Genomic DNA, 13,617 nt, shown 5'->3' with positions numbered 1-13,617 from the left:
GTAAGTGACTCGCTTTGCTGTACACCTGAAACTAACACAACATTGAAAACCCATTATACTCTGATAAGCATTGTAAAAGAACTTCGCTGGTTGTCCAGTGGTTAAGAATCTGCCTACCAATGCAGGAGACCTGGGGTTGATCCTTGATCTGGGAAGATCCCATGTGCTGTGGAACAACTAAGCCCATGCAGCACAACTGCTGAAGCCTGTGTGCCTTAAAGCCTATGCTCCGCAAAAAGCCACCACAATGAGAAGCCTGAGCACTGCAAGGAAGACCCAGTGCAGCCAAAATAAAGAAATAATTAAAAAAAGAAGAAATGAGCCCATTTTCAGATTAGGCCGTTTATCACTCACATAGAAAGTGAAGTGTGAAAGTCAGAGGTCCCAGATCCCTGTGGTCCTTGTGCAGGTGACAGCCAAACAAAAGGGGCCCAACGCAGTAACATGGGTGCTGCCTGGTACACAGCCTGTGTGACAGCAAAGCGGCTTAGAGCTGCAGACATGCTCCAAGCAGGAGGAGGGATGGGGGCAGAATTCCAAGTGGCCCCGAGTCCACCCCCTGCTGTACTCACCTTCCCTGTGTAACCTCCTCCCCTTGAGTGTGGTGCCCCCTCTCCTTGCAGAAGTGCTCTGGACAGGGTAGGCAGAGCCCGTAGAGGGTGTCTAGGCTGACTTACCCTCATTCTCCGACACTGCTGGCCTGTGACGCCGACCAGATGGGTAAGAAATGTTGTAGAAATCCCTAGACCCGCATCTTTCAAATCTTTTTGGAACTAGTCTCTGTAATATCCCCAGGAGTACACAGTTGTTTTTAGGTTACTGTCTTGGCTGTGAGAGGCCCTTTCCAGGACTCCATTTGGCCATTCCTACCAACATACACCTTATTCCTCTTTCAAAGGATTACAAGGCTGGCAAAACAGCCATAAGGTGTGTCTAGGATCCCACTAGACACACTTGACCCTCTGTGAGATGAATGGACTCTGGTCAAGACTTATCTCCCTCCTGACCTCCCAAAGCCTCTCTCTCTCTCTCTCTCTCCAGAGAATCCTAGTCCTCCAGGGATTAGGCTCAGATAAGCACCAGTATCTACAAATGTGGTTTTCAGTAAAATGAGCACAGACTGAAATTAAAGAATCCAATTCCAGCTCCTCTCATATGCTAGGCATATACCAAGCAAGATCCTGAAGCTTCCCAAGCCTGTTTGCTCATCTATAAATTAAAGCCCAAAATGTTCTTCTGATCGTTTCTTGTTTGTGCTGCTGTTATAAAATTGCATACTATGTGCTTTCCACACTGCCTGGAATAGCGCCTAATGACCTTTACTACCATTCGCTGCTGCTTTTGGAAAGGGCTTCCTGGGTGGCGCTAGTGGTAAAGAACCCACCTGCCAAGGCAGGAGACCTGAGAGATGTGAGTTTGATCCCTGGGTTGGGAAGATCCCCTAAGAGACTCAGGTTTGACCCTGGGTTGAGAAGATCCCTGGAGAAAGGAATGGCAACTCACTCCAGTATTCTTGCCTGGAGAATCCCATGGATAGAGGAGCCTGGTGGACTACAGTCCATGGAATTGCAAAGAGTTGGACACGACTGAAGCAACTTAGCACACATGCAGAGAGGAATAAAAACATATATTACTATTTATCTGTATTTTAACAACCCACATCATCAGTTTTTGGTTAATTCCTTGTTTATTTCCAACTTTTGTTGCTTTTTGATTACATGGGATTTAGGACTAGGTCACCCATCCAGTTGGCTTCCCTAGTGGCTCAGATGGTAAAGAATCTGCCTGCAATTCAGGAGATCCTGGTTTGATCCCTGGGTTGGGAAGATTCCCTAGAGAAGGAAATGGCTGCCCAGTCCAGTATTCATGCCTGGAGAATCCCATTTTTAGGGGAGGACTACAGTCCATGGGGTCACAAAGTCGGACACAATTGAGTGACTAACACACACACATGACAGATTGGGTAGATTTAAGTCCTCAGGAATCACATGAATTGATCCTCATTTTCAAATAATTGAGCTATAAAGTTTGTATTTTATTTATCCTATTTTTATTTTTTTAAGATGTTTTTGACATGGACCATTTGTAGTCTTTATTGAATCTGTTACAATGTTACTTCTGTTGTTTATGTTCTGGGTTTTTAGCTGTGAGGCATGTGGAATTTTAGGGCTTTCCAGATGGTTCAGAGGTAAAGAATCTGCCTGCCTATGCAGGAGACTCAGGAGATACAAGACAGGAGTTCAATCCCTAGGTCAAGGATTTTCTGGAGTAGGAAATGGCAACCTACTCCAGGGTTCTTGTCGGGAAAATCCCATGGATAGAGGAGGCTGGCAGTCTACAGTCCACAGGGTTGCAAAGAATCAGATATGCCTGAGTTACTGAGCATGCACACACACGTGGAATCTTAGCTTTCTGACCAGGGATCAAATCCACATCTCCTGCATTGGAAGGCGGATTCTTAACCAGTGGACTGCCAGGGAAGTCTCTACTTCTCCTACCTTTAGTGATTCGTGGTTTTTATAGATTATACTCCATTTAAAGTAAACTTAACTTTTACTTGTTAACATATAAGCTCTATCTCTAGTCTAGGATTTCGTCTGGAAAACATTTTTTTAAGATGCCTAACTCTACAAAATGTGTGCTTATGACCATAATTGTTAGGAATGTGAATTAGTAAAGTATTTTTGTAGAGCAGATGTTGTGTGTGTATGTGTTAATTGCTTAGTTGTGTCTGACTGTTTGTGACCCCATGGACTATAGCCTGCTAGGCTCCTCTGTCCATGGAACTCCAGGCAAGAATATTAGAGTGAGTTGCCATTTCCTCCTCCGGGGGGTCTTCCTGACCCAGACAATGTAGGTCTCCTGCACTGCAGGCAGATTCTTTACCATCCGAGTCACCAGGGAATCCCAGAGCAGACCTTATGGCTAGTTAAAACAAATTTAGGGACTCCAGCCCTAGAGTCTAAGATCCAGTTAATCTTAGGGGGCTTAAGAATTTGCATTTCTGACAAGTTCCCACGTGATGCTGGTCCTGACGCTGCTAGTCCAGAGACCACTTTGAGAACTACTGATGTAGAGAATTCTAATAACATTTAGTTAAAGACAGAAAAACATTCATAGGGAGTTCCCTGTAGTCCAGTGTTTAAGAATCTGCCTTTCAATACAGAGGTCACAGATTTGATTTACAAGTGTCAAGCAACAACAGTTAATAATTAATGGACAAAAGAGGCCTTATTAAAGGCCTGTGGCTGCTTCAGGCAGAAGAGACTATCTCAATGTCCAAATGAAGAACCCTGGTGTTCAAAACAGAGACAGAGGAAATGTTTAAAGAGAGCGAGAAAGGAAAGAAGCTGTGAACTAGACCCAGCGTGATTTGTAAGCATCTCTGCTGGGAATGGAGAGCTTGGTTGAGGGGATTAGAAGAAAGATGCCTGGTGTGGGTGTGTTAGTTGATCAGTCTTGTCCGACTCTTTGAGACCCTACTGTGGCCCACCAGGCTTCTTTGTCCATGGAATTCTTCGGGTAAGACTCCTGGAGTGGGTTGCCATTACCTTCTCCAGGGGATCTTCTTGACCCAGGGGTCAGATCTGGGTCTTCTGCATGGCAGGCAGATTCTTTACCACTGAGCCTCTAGGGAAGCCCAGAAAGATGCCTCCAGGGTCCCAAAGAAAGGAGGCCAGGTTGGATCTCCCGTAGAAGCAGCTTGAAACTGGGAGAGCTAGGTAGAAGGACCTATCTATTAGGAATTTCAGAAAGAGGGTCAATACACTGGACCTGTTCTCTTGGACAAAGCCAGGAGCAGTTTCCTTATTTTTACTTTAAAATATATATTTACTCATTTGGCTGCACTGGGCCTTAGTTGCGGCACTTGGGGTCTTCGATCTTTGTTGTGGCGCATGGAATCTAGTTCCCTGACCAGGGTTTGAATCCAGGCCCCCTGCATTGGGAGCTGGGAGTCTTGGCCACTGGACCACCAGGCAAGTCCCTCAGAAATGGTTTCTATGGTGGGTAACTGCTGAGCTAGTTATTTATTCCATTAATATTTAGTGGGCATATCATTGGGTCAGACCCTGTGTCAAGAAAAATCATTCTGATTAAAGGCAGAGGACTTACGTGACTTGAGACTTTTACTAGAGATATGTCAGGAGGCACCGATACCTTCTCCAGCTTTTCGGGGAAGGTGGTGGAAAAGCAGAATGCCTTTCCCACCTCCCAGATTCAGGGGGTTCCAGGAGAGAGGGGCACCTCTTTCTCTGGGAAGCAGCTTCTGTACTTGCCCAGCAGAGGGCGGCTGGAACCTGGACACTATGGTTCCAGCCACCAGCTTTAGGACACCAGACAGATGGGAACCTAGCCCCCTCATTGCCCACTGCAGGATGGGCGTGATGCCCACTTGCTGGCAGTGACAGCCCTAGAGAGACAGGAGGTACCGGGAGGTGTCAGAGATGCTGTTTTGAATTCCCTCTAAGCTGTGTCACTTTTGCCTAGTGTAGGCTCAGTCCTGATGCCTTGCCAGGCTCGTCCTCTCTAGCCTGCTGGGCGAAGAGCATTTCCTTCTCATCCCAGGGCAGCCTGCTCACCCTGTTTCTAGTCACTGTTGAAAAATCGTTTTTTTCCAGGACACAGACTCCTAGAGCCCCAGAGGTGGGAGGAACTTGCAGTGCTGCTTGTCCAGGAGTTGACATTTCAAATAATTTCAGAGGCAGGTGCAGAGTGGAGCCTCAATTTGTGATGCCAACGTAGGGTGAGATAGTGGCCATGGTGAACTGGAGAGCCCATATTTGTGCAAAGTCACCTCTAATCAAGTATTTTTCTTTTTTTAAAAAAGAAACATTTATTATTATTAATCATTTTTGGAGACACCATTGTGGCATATAGGATCTTAGTTCCCAGACAAGGAATTGAAACAGTGCCCCCTGCATTGAAAGTGAAGCGTCTTAACCACTGGACCACCAGGGAAGTCCCCAAGTGTTTTTCTAATTACAAGTAAAATAAAGCATGGCTCTGGGCTCTGTCAGGATGCTGGCTGCCAGGTCTTCCCCAGCTTGGGGAAAGAAAGATGGAACTATTTGCCCAGAACAGGGCCCAATTCCCTTCCCCAGGCAAATCCACTCTCTTCCATGATGTTTGTCCCTTGGGGTCTCAGGGTAACAATATGGAGTAGCAGCAGTTGGGGACAACTTGGACTCCCATCTCGGGTTGCCCCGAGGCTACTCATCAATCCTGGATTGCTTCATTTCCTTCCTTGGCCACCGCTCCCCTGTTTGGAGCAGGCAGCCTCCCCCAGAGTACAGGGCACTCCTTTTTCTCGCCGCGGTGAGTCACAACCTCGGAGCTGACTTGGGGCCAGCCTGACTCCTCAGAGTCAGGAGCTTCTCCGCCCACTGCTGTTTCCAATGAATACCTCTAGCTGTGGGCCTCTGCTTCCTCTAGCCGCCTCCCTATGGCTGGGCCCTTTTATTTACTCAGGGTTTTTTTTTTTTTCCTCCTTGAAACGAGGTCCTGTGGAGAAGTGCCTAGGAGCTTTTCAAACTTGATCCCTCAGATCCCAAGGAGAAATAAGAATTAGAAGCAGAAAGGGCGGCTTTCCCATCATGAACAAAAGTCACTACATATGCTTGGGTGTGGATTTTTTAAAAATGCAATCACAGGGATGTCCCTGGTGAATCAGTGGTAAAGAATCTGCCTGCCAATGCAGGAGACATGGGTTCGGGTTTAATCCCTGATCCGAGAAGATCCCACAGGCCTCAGAACAGCTAAGTCTGTATGCCTACTGAAGCCTGCCTGCCCTGAAGCCCATGCTCTGCAACAAGAGACGCCACCATAATGAGAAGCCTGTGCACCGCAACTGGAGAGTAGCTGTGGCTCTCTGCAGCTAGAAAAAAGCCTGCGTAGCAAGGAAGACCCAGGACAGCCAAAGATAAATAAATAAATAAAATTCTTTAAAGGGACTTCTCCGATGGTAAAGAATCCACCTTGCAATGCAAGGAACACCGGTTTGATCGATCCCTGGTCTGGGAAGATCCCACATGCGGTGGGGCAACTATGCCCGTGTGCCACAGCTACTGAGCCTGTGCTCTGGAGCCCTGGAGCCACATGTACAGAGTCCACACTCTGCAACTACTGAAGCCCACACACCCTAGAGCCCACATTCCGTAACAAGAGAAGTCAGCCCAATGAGAAGCCCACTCACTGCAACTAGAGAGTAGCCCCCACTCTCCACAACTAGGAAAAGTTCCCTCACTGCAATGAAGACTCAGTACAGCCATAAATAAATAATTAATTATTTTTAAAAATCCAATCATATACTTTTGAGTCAGGCCCTGTGCTCTTTGGGAGGACAGGCCCCCTGGGCTCTGTGGGGATACTCCATTAGGGCATGACACTTTCCCTTCAGCCTCTGGGAGTAGCAGGAAGTCCCAAATAGCAGGAATGGGGCTATGGTCCCTTTACCAGTCACAGAGATACCTTGGGACCTGAGGCAAGTATTTACAACAGTCCCGTGAAGAATGACAGCTCTTTCTCACTATGACTAATCCCTTGAGGATTTGTCCCAACTAACCCCATTGTCATGGAGCGCCTGCTTGCAACACCTCCCAAGCTGAAGGGTAAAGATGACTAGGGTCCCGAGAATCAGGTCTCAAAAGAAGGCAGTCTTAAGAGTATCATTTGAGAGGAGGAAATAAGGACAAAAAAAAAAAAGCCCTAATGAGATTAGTTACCTGCAGGGCATAGTGGGAACAGGATAAAAGGAAGAAGGAAATTGAGAAGAATGACACTTCTCTGAAATAGCTTTTTGTTCTGACTCGCTTTTGGAACCATTGTAATTGTTTTGAAATATTACATATTTCAAAAATAAGTAAAAATGTAATAAAATTCACAAGGATGGGGAAAACCTTAAGACTGGACAGAGAAATAAGCAAAGTCCTTTGACTTCTATCTTACCAATTTATAGTAAATAACCTATCCCGTGCTGTGTGTTAAACATTTACCTATAGTTTTGTTTAACCTCTGCAGCATCTCTAAATTGTAGGTACTATTATCATCCTAGTTTTACAAGACAGGAAGTCATACCCTAGTGGCATTAAGGAAGCTCCCGAGGTCCCAGAGTCTTGAACTCAGATTTTGTATCAGATTTGTGACAGATCTCAGTTCTGAGGTCCTATTATATATTCAGCTCCGTGCCAGGCACAGAAATATAAATTGGTGTCTCTGGGGTTCCAGGAATTTGTGATCTCAGTGATAAACATTTAACATGACAAAGCTATAAAAATAGGGAAATGAATGAGCCCCTCATTCATAAAGATTTAAAAGGATAAAAAATTTTAGGAGTACTAAGCCCTCCTTGTGGGTTGACTTCCTAGAGGAGATGGGATTTGAATGGCGTTTTGGAGGCAGAATTCAGGTAGGTGTAAAACAAGGGCAAATGGATTGCAGGCAACAGAACCCACTGGAAGCAGAGGTGTGGAGAGGGACTTGGCGTGTGGAGAGCCAAGGAAAAGACCAACCTTTGCACAAGAATGGACAACACAGAAGGGAACTTTACGACTCTCTAGGGTACCTCTTAAAAAGAGTTAAAAAAAAAAAAAAGTTCAAAGTATAATGGAAAGAAAGTGGATTCCCAACCCCCCAAAATTAGCCCTTTGCATTGTTAATCAACTGTTAATCAATCGCTAAGTCGTGTCCAACTCTTAGCATCCCCATGGACTTCGTGCAGCCTGCCAGGCTTCCCTGTCCTCCACAGTCCATTGAGTAGGTGATGCTACAATCTTTTCCAGCATCAGGGTCATTTTGTACTCCAATATAAAATAAAAATTTATTTTAAAAGTTAGCCCTTTGGTTGCTGCATATTAACATTGCCTAGTTCCTTTCCAATTACTGGACTCAGAGGGATGACTAGGAAACTGCTGCTAAGTCGCTTTAGTTGTGCCTGACTCTTCGACCCTGTGGACTGTCGCCCACCAGGCTCTTCTGTCCATGCAGGATTCTCCAGGCAAGAATACCAGAATGGGTTGCCATGCCCTTCTCCAGGAGATCTTCCTGACCCAGGGATCAAGCCAGCATCTCTTAGGTCTCCTTCATTGGCAAGCGAGTTCTTTACCACTAGTGCCACCTGGGAAGCCCCTGACTAGGAAAAGGCACACAGTATATTCTGGATCTACAGACAAAAACTGTTTTTGCTTTAAGGGAAAATAGAATCTTAGTCCCTTTGGTTACTTTTGCTTTTCTATTTATACTTTTTTTTTGAAACTTTAATCTTATTTTTAAATTAACTTTTCTTTGTGTTAAGTTGCTTTTTCCATTTCTACTTTTACAAGCAGAAAGAGAGGCCAGTCCCTGTTTGCTGAGCTGAAAATCAGACCATCAGCCCTGCTGTATCCTTCTCAGCTAGTTTGCAGGCAGCCCCCCAGGTATGTAAGGAGGGGTGTTAGGGGGTAGGCTTGGGTTTCCCTGGGGGTTCAGATGGTAAAGAATCTGCCTGCAGTGCAGAAGACCAGGGTTCAATCCCTGGATGGGGACGATCCCCTGGAGAAGAAATGGGTACCCACTCCAGTATTCTTGCCTGGAGAATTCCATGGACAGAGGAGCCTGGCAGGCTACAGTCCGTGGGGTTGCAGAGTTGGGACTGAGTCACGACTGAGCGGCTAACACACTCTTTTCCCTGAACCTGTCCCCTGCTGGAGGGTTTGGTGCTCAGCAGGGATAAGAGAGGAAGGAAGCCTGGCAGGCAGACACCAATGCTGGGTCTAGCTGGACTGCAAGGCAGAAATATGAAGAAGAGCAAAATATGGATAGTCCTATCAGGCTAATAAATGATTAACTGTAGACTAAGTTTTCATCTGGACCAATGTTCACATAAATTTGAAAAATCCTTGAACCAGGGACAAATGCAACATCTGGTCCTCAAACTGCTGCCCCAGCCCCTGCCTCGAGCCACCCCCTTCTAAACAATAGGGATAATTTCACATGTCCTAAAGGGGAAAGTCTTCAGCTCTCCCCTCAGATCCTTCTATTCTTGCTCAGCCCCACTGACCCTGCTTCCCTCCCCACCTCCCGTCAAGCAGCCCCTGGCTCTGGGCAGCCACACCAGCCCCTGCAGTTCTGTGTTCACACCCCCCACCCCTAGTTGGGAGCACTGGGACCCTGGCAGGGCCGTGGCCTGCCTCCCCTGGGCACACCCCTCTGTCATTGTGGTTTTTCTCATCCTGTCCTACTGGTGTGTTTGTCTTTTCATCCCCAAATTCAGAGCTTAATTGCAAGAGCCAAGTCTTGCTTTTTTTCTCTACCTAAAACAAGATTCAATTTTTGATAGTCTTCGTTTAATAGTTGATAGATGGATGCTTTCCCTTAAAGCAATGGTTTCTTCAGCTTTTAAGACCACAACCCTCAGGAAGAAATTTTTTTTTACAGGGACTTCCCTCGTGGTCCAGTGGCTAAGGCTCTGCATTCCCAATGCAAGGCATCCAGGTTCGATCCCTGGTCGGGGAACTGACCCCACATGCCACAACTAAAACTCGATACAGCCAAATAAATGATCTGAAAAAAAAATTTTTTTTTCCATTACAACCCAATTTACACATTCATCCACACAGCCACAATCACATGTATATATTAATATAACCATAAACAAGAGTTTCAAGAAATAGCACTTACTCTTGTTGGGTGTGCTCTGGTGTTTTCTCCTTTATTCCATTTTACTCCTAAGTGCTTTGTTGGGACTCGCGGGTGGAAAGTCACAGTCTGACAGCAGAAGAGAAGGGCTTCCCTTCCAGCCAGGATCAGATTAGGATTAAGCTGTAACAAATGAGGGCCTCTGCCAACTCTGACGTGTAGATAAGGGTCTTGGCCTCATTATGAAGCAGGGGCCCGGGTGGGCTTAGTGGCTACGTGTTGGAATCATGCTCTGGCCTGGACCTGCCCTTTGCAGCTTTCTCATCCAGTCTTTTCTATCTTCCCTTCATTCCTTTACCAGAGTCACCTCCATGGACAGAGGAGCCTGGCAGATTGCAGTCATGGGGTGGCAAAGAGTCAGACACGGCTGAGCACGAGCATTCCAACTCACAAAGACTTCTTTCCTCTCATGGTGCTCAGGGCCTCACCTATATTTCGTGCATACCTCTCTGATTGCCCTTTATCACAGGCTTGTGAGGCAATTCTTTTTCACTTAGGTTGTGGCTCAGCTGAGCGCCTGGAGCAATGCGGGCCTGATAAAGCGGGAGCACAGGAGAGTGATGTTTGAAGTTGAGTTGAGTTGAAGGACTGCTTTCGGGGTCCACTGGTGCCATCTCTTCCAGATTGTTACTGGGCCAGGAGTGGCCTGAGGACTCAAGGCTGCAGTGGGGACAGGCAGGTGGGGGCAGGCTGCTATGAGCAGGTTATCAGGAGCTGCCCGGGGCAGTGAGTGGAATTCAATGGTGAAATTTCAAAACTCAGTTATCTCCTCACTTTGCACAGAAAGCTCATAACTTAAGACATCAAGATGATCAACCTGGGGTGCAGAGTGAACTTGCGCACTCAGAGGCACCTCCGAGGACTGACATTCCTGGAGTCCTGATTTCAATGGTGGGTAGATGACTCAAGGCCAGGCATCAAGAGTCTGAATGTGACCCAGGTCCCTCCCTGCTGGTACAGTCAACCCTGGGGCCTGTCTCTTGCTGAGCCTCACCCTGAGCAGATCATGAGTATAATCCTATGCAGGAGGCAGTTAGTGCTGGGTTTCCACCTCCCACTCCAAGGTACCAATATTCCCGGTAGAAAATGTTTTGGCAACTGTCGGAAATGACAGAGATCCTGAAACATAAATAGTACATAAATCACATGATGTCGGAAAATGTAAGTCATGGTTCTGCTGGTTCAGTGTTCCAGGTAACCACACAGCTTCCATGAAGACAGAAACCACAAACACAGAGCTCCTCTACACAGAGGGTCTGCCACCTCCGAAAGGAAACCGGATCAAAACATTCCAGAACATTCCAGCAGACCTCTGCCTTCGTCTGGGCTCCGCTCGCTTTGTGTCTTTTGCTCTTTCAGTGTCTTTCAGGGGGAACAGCATCATTGCAGTCTGTGATGCCAGGGGGTAGGGGGTGGTGGGGGGGAGTTCAATTTTTTCAAAATGAATTTCAGCAAAAGGATAGATTATAAGCAAACACAAAACTAATGAATGTTCCTCTTAACTGTTTACCTAGCTCTGCCCTCTAGTTGTTGCATTGTTTGTCACATGAAAAAGAGAACCTGCACCTTGTTCTCCAGGAGCTCATGGTGTTCATTTAAGGCAGGTCCCAGTGGGAAGGCCTCCAGGGCGAAGCATAGGAGGGCTAGCTGCTCATAAACCCTGTAGTCTCAGGAGTGGACTGACACCTTCTGAGCTCCAGTTTCTTCTTATTCGTGGGTTTAGAATTACTCCACTGCGCTCTTGGGCTTCCCAGGTGGCGCTAGTGGTAAAGAACCTGCCTGCCAATGCAGGTTTGATCCCTGTGTTGGGAAGATCCCCTGGAGGAGGGCATGGCAACCCACTCCAGTATTCTTGCCTGGAGAATCCCGTGGACAGAGGAGCCTGGTGAACTACAGCCCATAGGGTCGCAAAGAGCTGGACATAACTGAAGCGACTTAGCATGCACACACTACTGCACCTGGTGGCTCAGCAGTAAAGAATTCACCTGCCAGTTCAGGAGACGAGGGTTCATGGGGTCAAAAAGAGTCAGACACGACTGAGTGACTGAACGCACACGCTCACGCACACATACATACATTACTGCACCCAGGCCTTCTGGGAAGAGGGAAATGATGGGGTGTAGGTGGCAGCTGACGTTTGTGAGGAAGTCAGTAACTTTCTCAAGTGACCTTTGAGGCTGTTGCCTTCAGAGCAGGGAAGGGAGGTGGTGGAAAACAGCCTGACTGGGCTGATTAGATTTTTCCCATGGTGAATCAATGGACAAGAAAGCGGGATGGACAGAGGAGAGCACCAGGCAGCCAGAACCTTCTGGATTGTGCCCTACTGTAGGCAGCGGTCGTTGAGGGAGGCTTCATGAAAGTCATGGTCTAGCCGATTAGTCTGGGCACCTGTGTAGCTTGGTTGGAAGTGGGATGAGGCTAGGAGCCGGGGGTGAGTGGCTAGATTTAGGGAGGAGGGAGTGAGAAGGGAGTGGGTGTGAGAGAATGGCCACAGGAGGAGTTAAAATTAGGTTTCAGGACTTCCCTGGTCATCCAGTGGCTGAGACTCTGAGTTCCCAATGCAGGGTGCCAGGTTCAATCCCTGGTTGGGGAGCTAAATCCCACATGCCACAGCTAAAGATCCCATGTGCCACAACTAAGACCTGGTGCAGCCAAAGGAAAAAAAGTATTTTAGTTGGGTTTCTACATGCACTTGGCCAGGCCCCCACCCCCACTGTGGCTCTTTGCACCCCACCGCCCACCACCCATCTTCTCTCTGCCTTTGCCTTTCTCCTCCAGCCCTTCTGTCTCCACCCCACCCCCACTCCCCACATCAGCCTTGTATGTCATTCTGCCACCCAGGTTGGGGCACATAGGAGGCTCAGCCAAGGCTTCAGAGGATGTTCATGCCACCTGGTAGGTGCTCCCAGGGTGCACTTGGTCAGGCAGGCTCTGATTGGGTCATGAGCAGCGGGAGGGGCAGGTGGCTCTTTCTTTAGTCTGTGAGTGAGAAAAGCTTCTGCTGGTTAGAACTCACAGGAAGCTGGAGCCAAGGGGTAGCACCTGACATCGGGTGCAGTGCTATGGGCTGGGTGAGAAGGGGAGGTAACACCTCTGGGCTGTTGAGGCCGGCTGCTCCTCCTATGCCAGGCCAAGGAAATCAGGTCACCCTTCCCCTCTCTTTGCTAGATGCTGCTTCAGAGAGATAAAAGAAATATTCATAGCCTAGCTGACTCAGGCAAGACATCTAGGTGAGGGTCACAAACCGGTGGCCTGCAGGGCCATCCCCCTGCAGATGGGTTTTGCTTTGTCCACAGTGGTGGTTTAGTCGCTAAGTTGTGTCCAACTTTTGCAATGCCGTGGACGGTAGCCTGCCAGGCTCCTCTGTCCATGGGATTCTCCAGGCAAGAATACTGGAGTGAGTTGCCATTTCCTCCTTCAGGGGGTCTTCCTGACCCAGGGATTGAACCCAGGTCTCCTGCATTGCAGGCAGATTCTTTACCGAATGAACTAAGAGGGTCCACAGGGATCCTCCTAGTCTTTTACACATGTCTTCGTCCCCTTTCTGCCTTCTTTATTTGCCTTCCTTGTCTTGCTCCTGAGTTTATGAATTTACTGGCCTCATCCTAAGAAACACAAAGATGCTCCAGGAACTTCTGACATGGCTGGGAAAACAAGACTAACACACAGGCCAAGAGGGCTGAGTGTGCCAGATCCAGACATATGGGAGTTTAGATGAGAGATCTCCCATGGAGATTACCATAGAGGAATGTGTAGGGGAGAGTTGAATACTGAGCCTCAATGGAAGAGGAATGTCCCAGGATTGGGAAAGACAGGAGGGGCAGCCTGGAGAAGTTTCGCTGGGTTGGGCTTCATTCCACCCACAGCAGGGGGCACCTCTGAGATGTTAGCATAAGGAATTGATGATGGAGGCACAGAAGAATCCAGGAAATGTGGATGGGGGCA

At 47.7% G+C, this 13,617-nt stretch overlaps 1 protein-coding gene across 4 annotated transcripts in view; it reads left to right on the top strand.

Annotated features, from left to right (window-relative positions):
• CHCHD5 (coiled-coil-helix-coiled-coil-helix domain containing 5) overlaps nucleotides 1-13,617 on the top strand; it is a 66,795-nt gene that overhangs the window by 36,614 nt on the left and 16,564 nt on the right. For 2 of the 4 annotated variants that reach the window (XR_006343517.1, XR_006343516.1), the window contains one exon: nucleotides 8,322-8,411. The exons of 1 other annotated variant lie outside the window; for it this stretch is intronic. Coding sequence is in view for 1 of the 3 variants with exons in the window: in XM_043917869.1 (XP_043773804.1) it covers nucleotides 10,859-10,870 (12 nt within the window). In the remaining 2 variants the exon portion in view is untranslated. Of the gene's footprint in view, nucleotides 1-8,321; nucleotides 8,412-10,858; nucleotides 10,886-13,617 lie in introns of those variants that run through there. One more of the 4 variants, XM_043917869.1, reaches the window with a different exon arrangement.

This window comes from Cervus elaphus, chromosome 11, assembly GCF_910594005.1.
Source record: "Cervus elaphus chromosome 11, mCerEla1.1, whole genome shotgun sequence".
NCBI classification, from domain to species: Eukaryota; Metazoa; Chordata; class Mammalia; order Artiodactyla; family Cervidae; genus Cervus; species Cervus elaphus.
Note: the sequence above shows the minus strand (reverse complement) of the source record. Positions and strands in the feature narration are given on the sequence as shown.